At 30.9% G+C, this 15643-nt stretch overlaps 1 protein-coding gene across 1 annotated transcript in view; it reads right to left on the minus strand.

Moving 5' to 3' along the window:
- The window catches only part of LOC117176856 (ubinuclein-1), a 24162-nt gene extending 9434 nt beyond the window's left edge, over nt 1-14728 (minus strand). The window contains exons 1-8 of the mRNA XM_033367201.1: nt 14436-14728; nt 7826-7948; nt 5882-5983; nt 5555-5803; nt 5219-5405; nt 3235-3670; nt 616-777; nt 426-506 (exon numbers count right to left, since the gene is read on the minus strand). Of these exons, the coding sequence (XP_033223092.1) occupies nt 426-506; nt 616-777; nt 3235-3670; nt 5219-5405; nt 5555-5803; nt 5882-5983; nt 7826-7948; nt 14436-14606 (1511 nt within the window). The 5' untranslated portion in view covers nt 14607-14728. The remainder of the gene's footprint in view (nt 1-425; nt 507-615; nt 778-3234; nt 3671-5218; nt 5406-5554; nt 5804-5881; nt 5984-7825; nt 7949-14435) is intronic.
- Nucleotides 14729-15643: the final 915 nt, after the last annotated feature.

Below are 15643 nucleotides of genomic sequence, written 5' to 3' on the forward strand. Positions count from 1 at the left end.
TTGATTGTTAAAATATATATTTTTACATCTTTTATTATTAAGCTTTGTACTTAAACGTAGTTTTCTTTCGGCTCTTGCATTTCTCAAAGTTTGAGACCGATACTTTATGTATAAAAAAGTTCAAACATTCAAAAAATGTTGAGGTTCGGAAAAAAGATGAAATAATTTTCAGTGAAGTTCCTACCAAAATGCAGTACCTAAACGTACTTTATTGTACTCTAATACATTTCCCAAAGTTTCAGCTCGATATTTTATTTACAAAAAAAGTTCTGAGGTTCAAAAAAACATTCAGTGAACTGAAAAACTGTGGTCGGTAATATAGGTATTTAGCTGTGTCACATGCCCTTAATTAAAACTGTCCTTTTCAGTTGCATGATTAGATGCCAAAAATGTAATACGAAAAAAATATTCTCGCAAAAACTTACTTTTCTTCCACTATCCTTTGACACTCCTTCTTGTACTTTTCCTCTGCTATAGGCATAACGCTGTCAATTATTGCCTTCAGCCTGAAACAATATCAAACTTTATGAACATTGGAAGTTTTGAAACTACTCCCGACACAAAGAATTTTCAATATAACTTTTCAAACGATGAATGATTATCACAATATCTTACTTTTCTAATTGGGTCTTGACGTTGCGATCTTGATGCTGTGTATGCAACTTTTTAGCCCGATTAATAAGAGTGGTTTTAGTACAAGGTAAATAATGCGCCAAATGTCTGTAAGTTTGCAGCCTTATATTATTCGCATTCATCAATCGGAGTTTAGTTTCCAACCTAAAATTTAATTATATATCAATATTTATCGATTAAACAAACAAATATGGGACCATTCAAAAATTACGTGACCCTATTTTAAACACTTTTTCACCCCCCCCCCCACCTCCATTTCAGGGTAAAATTTTGTCTTGGATTTAATCTGATAAACGCCTAAAATAAAACACAAAATGCTAGGCTCTAAAAAAAAGGAAAAGTAGGGTGATTTTTTCCAAAAAATAGGGGAAAAAATTCTTTTAAATAAAATTGATGTAAGGTACCATTTTGAGTTCAATATGAAATACTTAATATTTCAAATCGAAATGTATTGCATTTTGAACAAAAAAAGTTTAAGCTTCAACCAAATAAAGATCAATTTTCTACGAAAAGAGACTAATTTTCAACTAAAAGAGTAAAGTTTTCCAGCTGAAAGGTAAAACTGATCAGAAAAAAGTTAACTTTTAAACCCGAAAAGACTAATTTTCAACATAATAGTAGGATTTTCAATAAAAAAAAAATAATAATTTTAGACCAAACAGATGCATTTCCAACCAAACATTTGAACTTGCAAGAAAAAGAGAGGAATTTTTAGGGGTAACACCATTCTAGCGACAGAAAAAAATGTCTTATTTTGGCAGTATGAAAAAAGTAATAAGATTTCCTTTTAGAGAGTTGGTTTAACACATATTAAAGTATGATTAAAATATTTAAAAAATTGCATTTTAATTTTCATGTAAAATGGCGGCGACAGAGCCTCTCTTGAAAATCGTATTTTTTTAAAAAAGACTTTCATGGAAGGACGGTTTTCTCGTAAAGTATAAGACCTGGAATGAAAAACTAAAACTGCACTTTTGAAGAAATAATTCGATTTTTTGTCAACAAAATAAGAACTATAGAAAAAAAAGTTTACATTAAATAAAAAACCAACCACATACTTCCACATACAATGTAATTGTGAAGCTACTGTCAAAGTTTCGAATCGATCCATGCAGCGAGAACCAGTAATACGTCCTTCCAATTCGAAAAAAATTATTTCGAGAAAAACGCCTTACGAGCACTTAAATCCTTGAATTTTTGTATCTCTAATCTGCGACACCTGCGCCATAAACAGGCCAAATCACATCTTCTTTCTATGCCGCTAAAGTATTATTTCAACCAAAACAAAATAATCAATTTTTTAAAATTCCCTTAACCAAAAAGTTAAATTTTCCACCTACAAAGAAGAATTTTCAACCAAATGGTCAAATTTTCAAATGAAAAAGAATGAACTACGAAGTGTTGCATTTTTAACCAAGCAGTCAAATCATCTAGCCAAAAAGACGACATTTTTAGAAAACAGAACTTCAATCCAGAACTTTTCTATCAAAACAGATCAATTTTTAATCCAAAATGCAAATTATTAATCCAAAAAGACGAACTTTCAACAAAGCAGTAAAATTTTCTAAGAAAAATGTATGAAAATAGTTAAATTATCCACAAAATAAATAAATTTTCAATAAAACATTTGAATTTTTAACCAAAGAGTTTAGTTTCCGACCAATAAAAATTGATTTTCAAACACAAAAGTAATTATCAACCAAACAGTTGGATTTTTTAGAAAACATACAAATTTTCAAATAAAAAAGACAAATATTTAAGAAATTAGTTCAATTTTTTACAAAATAATTAAATTTTCAACAAAACAGTTGAATGTTTAGCAGAGTATTTAAATCTGCAACAAACAAGTTGAATTGTAGCCTAAAATGATAAATCTCCAAAAAAAAGTGTATTTTTAACAAAGAAACAAACCTTCCAACAAAGTTGTCGAATGGGATTATTTAAGATTAATTCTCAACAAAAAATACAATCCATAGTTGATATTTCAAGAAAGAAAAGATTTTAATCATTTTAACCAAAAAACATTAACTTTTAATCCAAAAGTTGAATTTTGAAGTCCAAAAAACAAATTTTGAATTAAAAATGAACAACTTTCAACCAAAAATGGAATGGTTGAATTTACAGTTGACAAAATGTATTTTCAACTAAAGAAAGCATATCAAATTTCAACAAAGTAATTGAATTTTCAATAAAGAAGATAAATTTTCAGTTCAAAAAGATGATTTTACAATAAAATACATAAATTTCTAAATGAATGGTTGCATTTTCTTTTAAAAATCAAACATTTTTAACCAAAACTATAATCAATTTTCCGTTAAGAAAAATGAATTTTTAACCAGATATTCACCTTCAACTTATAAAATGAATTTTGAACAATCTAGTTCGATCTTCAACCAAATAGAGGAATTTTTAAACAAAAGAGATTGATTACGAACCAAAAATATAATAGTAGACTTTTTTTAAAGTCACAAAGTCAAAAAATAGCCACAAAATCTGTTACCCCCCCCCCCCCACCCTGACAGCGTGAGGTAATTTTTAAGTGGTCCCTACAATCAAAAATAAAATAAAAACGAAAAAAAACTGATGTTTTCTAAATCTTACTTGAAAAGTGAACAATTGACGTCTTGGGTAAAAAATTTACTTTTTCCCGTCGCCGTACGCGCCAGAATCTTCAAATTATTACAAATTTCTTTAACTCCATCTTCAAGGCAATCTGGCAAAGGACATTCTTGTTTATCTAGCTCCTCACAATCGGACTCAGTCCCTGGTGCACCTCGAGATTTTCCCGAATCCGAAGTTTCTCGACTCGACTCATCTATATCCACCCTCGATGCGTTAACTACACTTTCAATTGCATCATCGATTTTACTGTCCTTCTCGACATCAACGACTTTCTTGCCTTCCACCTTTTTCGCATCGTAGCCATTACTCATCACTTTCTTCTCAAACCTTTTGATGTCAAATTTCTTCTCCAGTACTGTCTTCGCTCGCGGCACTTCATTTGGTTTCCCCTGCTTCTTTTTCTCCTCCGGCTCGTCTGAGAAAATGACACATTATTCAGTATAAGTCTCCACATCAATACTTAATCTAGATCTTTCTTAAAATCTAGTGTACAAGCCTTCATCAGGGTGGCCGTTTTCATCGAGGTAAAAAATTCCCGGTCATTTCGCGGTTCACCAAAATTTGTCACGGTCAATGAAAAAATAAAAATCGAACTCTTATAGCTGAAACTTTTTTCGCTGAATAATTCAAACATGAAAAAGAAAAGCTTAATTTAAGATTTTTTTAAAATTCAATGCCATTGAATTGCTCTAATCTTAAATTATAGGTGACATTATTTTAAATAATTGTTCGATTATTATTTAGATATCCAATTCCATATTATCACTTCAAAATTAAACAATTAAAATTGTCCGATTCAGGACTACTTTAAATAATTAAGTTTTTAATAATTTAATTTATAATAACTTATTTTAGATGGATTGTCAAATATTTTTTTACATCAGAACATTGATTTTTTTTTAAATAAAAATTCCAAACTGAATGAGTTAATAATGAAATATTTTATACTAAAGCAATATTGGATTGGATTTCAAAATAGAGGTGTTTAATTATGAATCTATTAATTTGAAGTTATTTTAAAATTGAAAATATTTTATTAATTTATAAAGGACATTTATTGTTGTTTGACTACGAACAATATCGAATTGAAAAAGTTCAAGTTTTAACATTAAAATCTGTAAATTGTTTAATTTTTGAACAAACTAAAAATTATTTGGTAAAATTAATGATTGCTCCATTTTTCATCCTCGAACAAGGAGATAATCGGAATTGTGATTTTTTTTTAAATCTCACAAATTCCCGATCAAAATTTTCAAAAAATGTTATGGACTAAAATGTCACATTTTTAACACTTTCTTTTAATACAAAGTTCATTTTTTTCTTGAATTTTCAATAATTAAATTTTTAATTTTTCAAGCGTTGAAAATTAAAAAAAAAGCAAATTTTGTATTTGAAACAAGTGTTTCAAATATTATTTTTACATAAACTTACATAAGAATTTAATAAATAAACATTTCTATACATAAAAATTTGTATTTAAAAAAGTAGATTTTTTCATTACTGGGTGGCCATTTGCAAATAATAGTTTAGCAAGTTAATAATCATCCAATAAAATCTCAGTTTGGAAATAAACAACCAAAGTGAAATTTTTTTATACTTAAAACTGAATGATTTCATTATTTAATAAGTTAATCACTGAACTTAACATAAAAAAAGTTGTAATCAAACTTATTTTAAACTGCATCAAAAATTGGAAAAATTCTCGGCTTAGAGGCCACCCTATTTCACAAAAATCATTGAGAACTTTGTTAAATCTTAGTAATCTTTGAATTTTTGTTCAAATCTTTAGAATCTGCAACATGTTTTTAATTTTCTGAAATATTTTTGGTCGGCCCCTCGTTGTAAGCCTTCAATATTGAATTATTCTAAAATTAACAACAAAAAATAAGAAATACAGGACCAGTCGTTACCGTAGAAATGCAGGTTTGCGTATTTAACGTTTTAATAAGAGACTGAAGATTACCTGCGTTGTTTCCATTTTCAGAAGTTTCGACTTTGAGCTCAGAGTTTTTGTTGAGAGTCTCATCTTTGTTGATTTGCGGACAATGATTTTGTTGTGGCTCTTCAGGCTGATAAATTGGTTTCTTCTTTTTTCTAATCACAGATTCGTTATTAGGTCTCTTCTCCACAGTCTCTTCCATCTTCGGCTTCTGTGGATGGCATGATCGGAATAAAAGAGTCACTCTCAATATTCTAAGTACACACGACCAGTGATACTTCTTAATTACAATGATTTCCGTAAAAAAAAAATCCGTATCTAATCTAATGATAGAAGTTATATTTAACTATTTTCCATTACTTTTGCAGGATGATCTCTGGCGATTTCTTCCGCTTCTTCATCCTCGGAAGAACTAAGAACGCGTTTATCCAATCGCTTGGGAGATTCATCTTCTTCTTCGTCCGACTTACTGCTTTCATCTTCATCATCGTTATCATTATTAATGTTATTGATATTGTTGTTATTGGCAGACTTGAATTCGAGGGCACCGCTATTGATATAAAAGCCCCCGTGGGCTGTAGTCACCTCATCGGGTACGATCTCGTCGTACTGTGTGTCATTATTAGAAATTATATGATGCTTCTAAAATTTCGGAAATTTCTAACGGGAAAATAAATTGTTACTCACGGCATCCGTGTTATCGATGAAGGAATCATTTTCATCGTAACCTGCTCCCAAATCCGGATAACCTTGGAATTTATGACTTTTCTTCCCCGAGGTTGCATTCCCCTATAACGAAGTTTTTGAGTTTAAAAAGTTAAGAAACTTACTAAGTCAGGGTGTCTACTCGAATCCTGGACAAAACATCCCTGATAATTCCAGGTTGTATCCAAGTATCTCAAGTCTTTTCCAGGTCTATTTTTTGGCAAAATTATTATAAATAATGATTTTTTCTTAGTTTCTCGGAATTCAATTAATATTTCAAGATGTTATTGAATATTTTAGCACGATAGATTGATTAAACACTTAAATAATACTAAAAACATGATGAATTATTTCTTGAATTTGTCTCTTAAAGTCCATGAATTTTTAACCAAATAGTTAAATGCTTAACCAAAAAGATTACTTTTCTTCAAAAAAAAAGACGAGTTTTAAAACCAATAAAATAATTCTCAATGAAACAGTTGAATTTTCAATATAAAAAGGTCATTTTTCAAACATATAGATGAATTTCGAACTAATAAAGATCAGATTTCAATCAAAAGTGCAATAGTTAAATTTCAGTTAAAAAATTATTTTCCCACACAAATAAACAGACTTATTTTGATAACAAATTTAATTTAACTTTTAATCAAGGAGTTTTATTTTCAACCAAAAAGATGAATTAATTACTAAAATGATCAATATTTAATTGCAATAATTGAATTTGTAGCCAAAACAATGAATTTTCAAACAAGCCGATTAATTTTCTACAAAGAAAGACTATTATTAAAAAAAAAGTATTTGAATTTTTAACAAAAAAGTTAAATTTAGAACTAAAAAAGATCAATTTTCAACAAAAAATATGAATTTTCAACTAAAACGCTGAATATTTCTATTTTTCTACTGATCTAAAATCATTACTTTATTTAATATTCATTTTTACTTGCTAAATTGTTGAAAAAAGCTACAAAAATAACATTAAATTATTTAATAAATTTCACCTGGTTAAAACCATAACATCCAAACATATAAAAACATCCGTATGTTTGAAAGATAATTCTTACAAGTATCAAGCTTGAGAGCAATTTTTTCACAATTTAGAAACAAAAATCAATTTTTAAAAATATTGAATTTAGACCAGTAGACAAAAGACAATTTACGTCAAATTATTTAATACAATTTATCTAGTCAAAACCATAACATGAAAAAATGGAATAGTTGAATTTTAAACAAAAAATATTAATTTTCAACAAAAAGGTTAATGTTGACCAAAGCAGACAACTTTTATCAAAAATATGTGAATTTTAAATTAAAACGATAAATTGTCAATCAACAATTGAATAGTTAAATTTGTAATTGAAAATTAATGTTTAACCAATGAGTGAAATTTTCAACTAAAATGTTGTAATTTTCAATTCGAATAGTTGCATTTTTCGGTGAAAGACTGATTTGCAACAAAAACGAAACTAATGAATTTTCAGTCCTGAAGATTCATTTCTACCAAAAAATTCCAAATTTTCAAATGAAAAACATCCTTTGCAAACCAAATACTGAATTGTTATATTTTCAGCACAAAAATTAATTAAACTTTTTTAAACAAAACAGCTAAAGTTGCAACTGGAATAGTTAAATTTTCAGTGAAAACATTATTTTCAGTTACAAAAAAAATGATCTCAAACTAAAGAAAAAAAGACGAATTTTCAACAAAATAGTTCAAATAGTAAAATAAAGCTTCTTTTGCAAATGAAGAATCATTTTTATTCAATTTAATATTGCAATTTGAACAAATGAGGCACGCTCTCAAAAAAATTTCCTGACATTTCCAGAGTTTTCCAGGTATATAAAGATTCTCTGACAATTCTAGATTTTCCAGGTAGAGTAGACACCCTGAAACTTTTAGAGCTGACTTTTTTAGTTATGATTTCTTACATATTTGGCTTCGAATTTTTTAGCCATTTCTTTGAGTTTATCCTCATCATCATCGTCGTAAGGATCCAATCCTCCATTTGTGGTGTTTTCATCTTTTCTTTTATACTCTTTCCCCCTTTTTCTCTGCAAAAAGATATTATCTGTGAAAATTTTGCTGTGAAAACATGAAATATGCGATACGAGCGTTAAATTTCTTTCAAAATTGTTATACTTTCTTATCATTCAAATTAAATTAAAAATGGAACTGATAAAGTGGCATGTGTCGACAAGGAAAACAAACTAATTATGCGTGTCTGCAACTGAAAACCGAAACCTGTATTCGAAATCTATAATCATTAAAGTGACATTTCAATATTCAAGGATAAAAATAAAATAAATTTGTTTGCATCCTAATTTTTTTGAACAAAAAGACCATGGAATATAATTTCGAAACTAAAATTGTGCTAGAAGAAGAAGTCAATAGGAGAAACCTCCAGTATCATTAACTATTCATTATTCACAGTAGAGAGGTTTCCCCTGCATTTCTAACTTTTCATTGATCAATTATAGATATTTTGTGCAGCACTATTTTTTTTCGTTATAAACCAAAGCAGCTATTGACGGAAAAACATTTTCCTTTTCTAAATTCGATGAAATTTATATAATTAAACTCTTATCAGTCTTCGAACAAGAATTTCTTCAAGAAGAAAAAAAGTAGGGTAATCGAAGAAAGAATGTGAAACCTGCACACTACGTATTACAATTCCCGAGCATTTACTTAATTTTCATGACGAATAAAACAAAATTGGAATGTTCATTTATTCAATTTTTTGCGTAAATGAATTACAATATCTGTTAAAAACTTAAAAATATATAAAATATTAATAGTTTAATCTATCCTCTAAACAATATAAAAATTAAATTTGAACCTAAAAAAAAGTGGTGTAACACGCATGTATCGAAAATATCGCACTTCAACTTATTTTATATCTTAAATTTTTTTAATTAAATCTAAAAACAATCCCTTTTAAATACGTCCTAGGTGCATAGTAAAATTCAAAATTAACTAAACTTTAACTTGATTAACAAAATTGACAATAAAAGGCGTGAATAATAAAAATATATGGTTAAGGTCGTAATTTTCTTTCTTAAGTTCAAACAAAACTCGTAATTTGTATTCAATTTTAATTTACAAAAGGTCATTCCATTCCTTGAAAGGTTATTTACAATTAGTCACGTTTTTATAAAAATTAGTTTATTTTAAAATAATACATACAATTATTTTCAGTTGTTATTTTTTAAAATCAAAAATTTTATAAATAATATTTAATAAAACAATAACTAACAAAATTACGCTTAGTTATTCTTTACAATTTGTTGCAATAATCAATAGGCCTTTTTTGTCGATTTTGTCAGATATTAGCATTTTTAAACAAAAATTATCATCAAGATTTCTTGTGCTTTCTCTTCTTATTTCCACGAATTTCGCAGTCAAAAATCAATAGACTTCAAAGAAGGCTTACATTTTTCAAACAATTCTAGATTACGTTGTTCTTTTTCGTCGGAAATAATTTTTTTATCGATTGAAAAAATTGGCTTTTCAGATTATCATTCAGTCAATGAATTCACAATTTTTTTTGTTGGCGTTTTATACCAGAAATCGATGTTTAAAAAAATTTTTAGATTTCAAAAAGAAATTTTTTAAAACAAGTATAGGTCCTGTTAACATTTTTCACAAGAACCAGGTGTAATTTTAAATGGAATGAAACAATTATTTCCGATTAAAATGTCAAATTTACTTCTTTTTTCCAATAAAATAAGACTACTTTTCTGCCATAAAAGGTTTTTTTTAACAAAACAGTCGAATTTTCGTCAAAAAATATGAGTTTTTAACAAAATAGTTACAGTGGTGCGCAAAAGTTTTGGGCCACATTGTTTTTCTGATCTATTCCTTCAAAGGCGAACTCGAGTAAAAATCCATTGATGCGGGAATTATGTATATTATTTGTACCAAACATTAAGGTAGGTAACAAGTTTTGAAAGAAAATTCCATTGTTTTTTTTTCGATTATATTCCATATTAACGTGTGCAAAAGTTTTGGGCCACTATGTTCGGATATCTCTAGAAGCGATGCTATGGTAACAACTTCGATTCCTCACTTTGTCAATTGTTTAACCTATCAGACGAAGTCATTCTGAAGTCAAAATGCCGAGACATACGACCCATGAGATTCGGGAAGCTGTGTTAAATCTTTCTGAACAAGGGAAGACTTCTCGTGAAATTGCTGCCTCATTGAAAATTGGTAAGAGTACTGTAAATAGATTAATTGAGAAATTCAGTACTACCCAGAGTCTACTGGACCTCCCACGATCTGGTAGACCACGGAAAACGACAATTCGTGTTGACAAGGTCATCAAACGCAAATCAACAATTGATGTCAACAAGACAGCATCTGAAATTGCCAATGAACTCCGCGATGAAAACCTTGCCAACGTGAGTAGGAGCACTGTGGCTCGTCGTTTGAACGATATGGGACTGTTCGGACGCGTTGCTGTTAAGAAACCCTTGATCAGCAAGAAGAATCAGAAGGCCCGATTGGATTTTGCGAAGAAATACCAACACTGGACTCCGGAACAGTGGGCTAAAGTACTTTTTTCTGACGAATCGAAGTTCAATCTATTCGGAAGTGATGGTAAGAAGTATGTTCGACGTCCGAAAATACCAGATACGATTCTCGGTATCAAATTCCAACAGTCAAACACGGAGGTGGATCAGTCATGGTTTGGGGCGATATATCTTCGCAAGGAGTAGATTCACTGCACAAGATTGAAGGCATCATGGACAAAGTTATGTATCGAGATATTATGGCAGAAAAAATGTTACCATATTCTAGAAGAAAAATGCCCAAAAATTGATGTGCTTGAAATTTTGAACATTCAAATGAACGAAATTTTTTATTAATTGCTTTCTAAACTATAAAAAATTTAAAATAAATTGATTCATTACAGTGATATTTATGCAATTATAAATGTAACTTATAAAGCATATTTTTATTTGTTAGTAGAAACAATATTTCTGAATAAAATATAATTGAGAAAGTATATTTCGTTCATTTGAACGTTCAAAACTTCAGGTGCATCAAAAATTGGATTTTCCAGCAAGATAACGACCCGAAACATAAGTCGAAGCTGGTTCAGGAATTTTTGAAAGGGCGAAAAGTGAAGATTCTGGATCACTCAGCTCAATCTCCAGACCTAAATCCGATTGAAAATTTGTGAGACACACTCGGAAGACATGTCGGAACGAAGAAATATTCGAACAAGGATGACTTATGGCGAACTCTTCAGGAAGAATGGGAAAAAATACCGAAAGATTACGTTAAACGCTTAGTTGATGCAACGCCTCGACGATGTGCTGCTGTAAATGCTGATAAGGGTATGGCTACAAAGTATTAGTCAATAAGCAACGGAATAATAACTTTCTTGTTGATTTTATGAACGTTAACTATTTTATGAACCTATGGGACAAGTGTGGCCCATTATTTTTGAACACTGTCGTTACAAACAATGTGAATGGAATTGTCAACAAACTTCATTAAAAATATGTAAATGTTGTAGTTTTGTAGTTCAATAAAATACTGAAATTTTGTTTATATATTCAATTTTTCTCAACTGCTTTTGTTCACCAGACATAGTCAAAAATGTGTTTGGCCCAAGACTTTTGCGCACCACTGTATATTTTCAACCAGAGTAGAGTTTTCAAAAAAAAGATAACATTTCTACAAAAAAAGATGAATTTTAAAACCAAAGACGAATTTTCAACAACATGCATGAACTTTTAAACAAATAGTCGAAATTTCAACTAAAAATATCAATCTAATGAAAAACGGAAAAGTTCGATTTTCAGTAAAAACTTAATATTTAAAAAAAAGAGATGAATTTTCAAGTAAATTATGAATTTTCCAACCAAAAGACGAATGTTCAACTAAACAGTTGCATTTTTGACAAAAAAAAAAGAGTACATTTCAAACCAAAAAATTGTTTGCTACAGCAACAAAAAAACGACGAATTTTTAACTAAAAAAATTCAATTTTTACAAGGCGCATAAATTTTCTATCGAACAGATAAACCTTCAACACCAAGTACATTTTTAAAAAAGCATTTAAATTTTATCCAAGTAGTTGAATTATCAAATTAGAAAATATCAACCAGAAAGAAATTTTAAACAGAATAATCTAATAGTAGATATTTCAATCAAAATCTATTTTGATTTATAAATAAAAACTAGCTGAATTCAACGAAAAGACTAATTTTCAACACTATAATACGAAATTTCAATAAAAAGTTAATTTTCCACCAAATTAGTTGAGTTTTAAAATTAAAATAATAATTTTGAACAAAAAAAAACACAAATTTTTAATAAATAAAAAAGGTTTAGTCAAAAAATAAAAAAAGTTCATCCAAATTGTTAACCTTTGTAGCCAAAAGAATTTTCCGTAAAATTGTAAGATTTCCATCAAAAAGTTATTGTTCAGCTGAACAGTAGAATTTTTATTTTAAAAAATAGGAAATTCCAAATCAAGATTATTTTTTTAAATACCGTAACATTTTTAACACATCATCTTTTATAAACGGAATAAAACAATTTAAAATCAAAATTAATTTATTATCCTTGGGAGTTATTTATAGTACCTCTCATAAAAATTCTCTGACTTTTGCAAGATTTTTTTGTTTGAAATATATGACTTTTTCCTCATTGTCAGGTTTTCCCTGACCTATGGCTACGCTGAACAAAAAATAATCACGCAGGTGTTTGCTGTCTACTTTAATTTAAAAAATCGGAAAACTGCATTATAATTTCACTCTCACACCTCATTTGAATAATTTCTCTAATCATTTGTAAATAATTAATTTGTATTGTTCTGATGTTTCAGTTCGCTGCACGAATATGAAGCTCAGACTGCAAGCGGGACGCAAAGGTGGGCCGCGCGAGTGTTGGGTTGGATGTGATCATAGGGCTGCCAAGAACGCTGGGAGTGTGGGGGAACCTGGGGGAGGACAGGGAGGATCAACTTAATCGTCCAAGGGTACGCAAAGTAGCCACCAGCACCAGGAGCGCACGAGCGTGGACGATTTTGCGCGACACTATGCACGAATGGCAATCGAGAAATGCGATTCAGTCCCCCAACTTTGAGCTAACAGCTAACTTCTACCTAGGCGGAGCTCTCATTCTCCCCTCTTCTGTTCGCCTGATACCAGTTGTACCAGCTCGTCAGAAAGATAACGCCTGATGTATAAAAGTTAATTGAAATACATATCAAGATAACCACATCCCCGACAATTGCACTAAATTTTCTCCAATGTCTCCCAAACAGAAAATGTCTTGCACAAACATATGCTAATGTTGAGCATGATATCAAGCACGTACACAAAGCTCCAGACAAGAACGAGTTATGAAAAAAGGAAGCTGGCGACAGGGATCAATATCTATCGGTAAAGATGCGTCCAAGAAAATATAAGGGACGCATCTGATGTATGCAGCTTCTTTTTTTGTTTAGAGGTTTTGCAGTCTAAACAGTCGCCCCTTTTATTCGATTCAGAATCCTATTAAAGGAGCGGCGAAGCCGCTGCCAAAAAAAGAACGGAATTCTCGTAAACCGATCTGATCAAGAAAACCGAGGCGAGAAAGTGGAAAATAAGAAATCCACTCGCGACATATTTCACACCCATTAATGTCATTAAATCGAATTTTTTCAATGATTGATATTACGTTGGTAACTTTAAATTATAAAATTAATTCATAAAAAGATCAGCAATTTGTTTAAAAGCTCGGAACCAACGCTAACACATTGGACATGCTTGCAACATGCGCGAAGCGCGAACATGTCGCTGCTCACGTTTCCACACGCGGATCTTTGTCCTTCGAATGAAAAAGAAAGGCATAATGGCAACTATGGGATGTTGGTTTCAGCAGACAAAAAACTTTTGAGGTGAAATTGGACCTCGATTTCATGAGAAGCGAAGAGTCCATAACCTTCCTGGGGTAATAAATTTCGCGGGATTCCACGAATGGACATGGAATGGAACTCACTTCTTCCTGAGTTGTATTTTGATGGACATTGAAATTCGAAACGGAAATGGAAATTAGAAAGATGAAATGCATTCGAAGGAATTGAATATAAAGTACGCCTGGCAGGTTATCTAGGATCTTGGAACCTACCGCAACGTGACAGTGCGTACGGTCTACTCAGCCTTCTCCGTATGGCACGCAAATGAAATTGGAAAGGCAGCCTCGATATCCGGGTGGAAAATCTCGAGAAAACACAAGACATTAGGAAAAAATGGGGAAAATAGCAAAGTTTGCTCCTGGCGATGATCTAGCGGGAGTCGCGCTGCGCGTGAAATTCACGTGGCGGGCGGTCGTCAGCAACAACATGAAGCCGACGCCTTCGAAACCTCGCAATCGGAAAAATTATGAAACTGCCCACCAGCAGGGCTAGTTTTCGATTCTTTAGAGAAAAATGAACGAGTGGCCGGTCATGGAAAACGGCAAGGCGGGAGTCAGAGAAATTGGAGCCAGAGAAATTTGAGATTTTCTTGGGGTGGAGACAATTTTCTCTAATTTTACTAACCTCGGCAGCTTTGAGAAGTTGAGCGTAGTCGAACTCGGGACATGTCTTTTCATTAGATTCCAGCAGGGTCAAAGTAAAGCGATGGGAGGGCAGAAGCTGCTTGCCCTTATCCTTTTTCGCGGCGTTTGCAAACTCCAGGGTTTGCAGAGGAACCCGTTTCGGTTCTGACATTCTACATTTACACTAATTCAATGTGGATCACAGAAACACTCGCGGACACTTAACGACATGGTTTTTTAAATTTCACATTTTCCACAACTCGCGCCGCGTCGCCATCGTCGCCATCTTCGGCTCGTGCTCGACTGTTTCACTGTTTTGGTTTCATTTCATGCCAGAGTGCGCTGCTGTTGTAGTGCTGATGCTGCCGCCATTCCGCCGGCGCGAATTTTTTACCTAAGCTTTAGAGAATAGAAGTATTAATTTATTTTTGAAAGTACTATATTGGTGTTTTTGTGTATATTTTACGGAGGAAAATCAAAAAAAAGAGAATTCTGCAGCTAAAAGGTAATGAAGCTCGTCACCGGTGAGTGTTTGAGAGTTTACAATGATACTCACTGATTTCAAACTCTTTCTTATCATTTTGAACCACCATGATTTGAAAATGTTGGTTTTGAATATTTTGAATTCAATTTATAGCGGTGCAGTGTACAGAAAATCAAATTATAAATACAATTCACTCGTGTAATGAGATTGCGCTGCTACTCTAACCTCAAATTCTAACCATTAAAAACGTTAACATTATGGCAATTTTTAAATTCGTTGTATTCGAGTATTTTAAATGCGTTCAACATTTTTCCCTAAAAAAATGTTTTTTTATTTTCAGCAATATAAATTGTTTGAATAATGAATATAAAACTCGAAAATTATCGTAAATTTATTGTTGTGTAAAGAATCAAATTTTTGTAAAATTGTTTTTTCTAAAAATTGTTGGCTGACTAGAATTAAAGGGTGGCAGTACAGAAATAGATAACCAAAAATTTTAGTATTGATATTTCTTAAAATTATTATCACATGTTGAAAAACATATTTGCTTTTTTCGGATTTTTTGAAAATTTCTTTCTTAATCGCTATATCCAAAGCCAACTTTGAAATTCCATATGAAACTTTAATCTTAAAACTGTCGGTAGATTTTTCCGGAATTGGCTATTTTTTTTTTTTACTTAAAACTTTATTAATCACTATTGAGATACATAACATCTCAGAATCAT

This window comes from Belonocnema kinseyi, chromosome 7, assembly GCF_010883055.1.
Source record: "Belonocnema kinseyi isolate 2016_QV_RU_SX_M_011 chromosome 7, B_treatae_v1, whole genome shotgun sequence".
NCBI lineage: Eukaryota > Metazoa > Arthropoda > Insecta > Hymenoptera > Cynipidae > Belonocnema > Belonocnema kinseyi.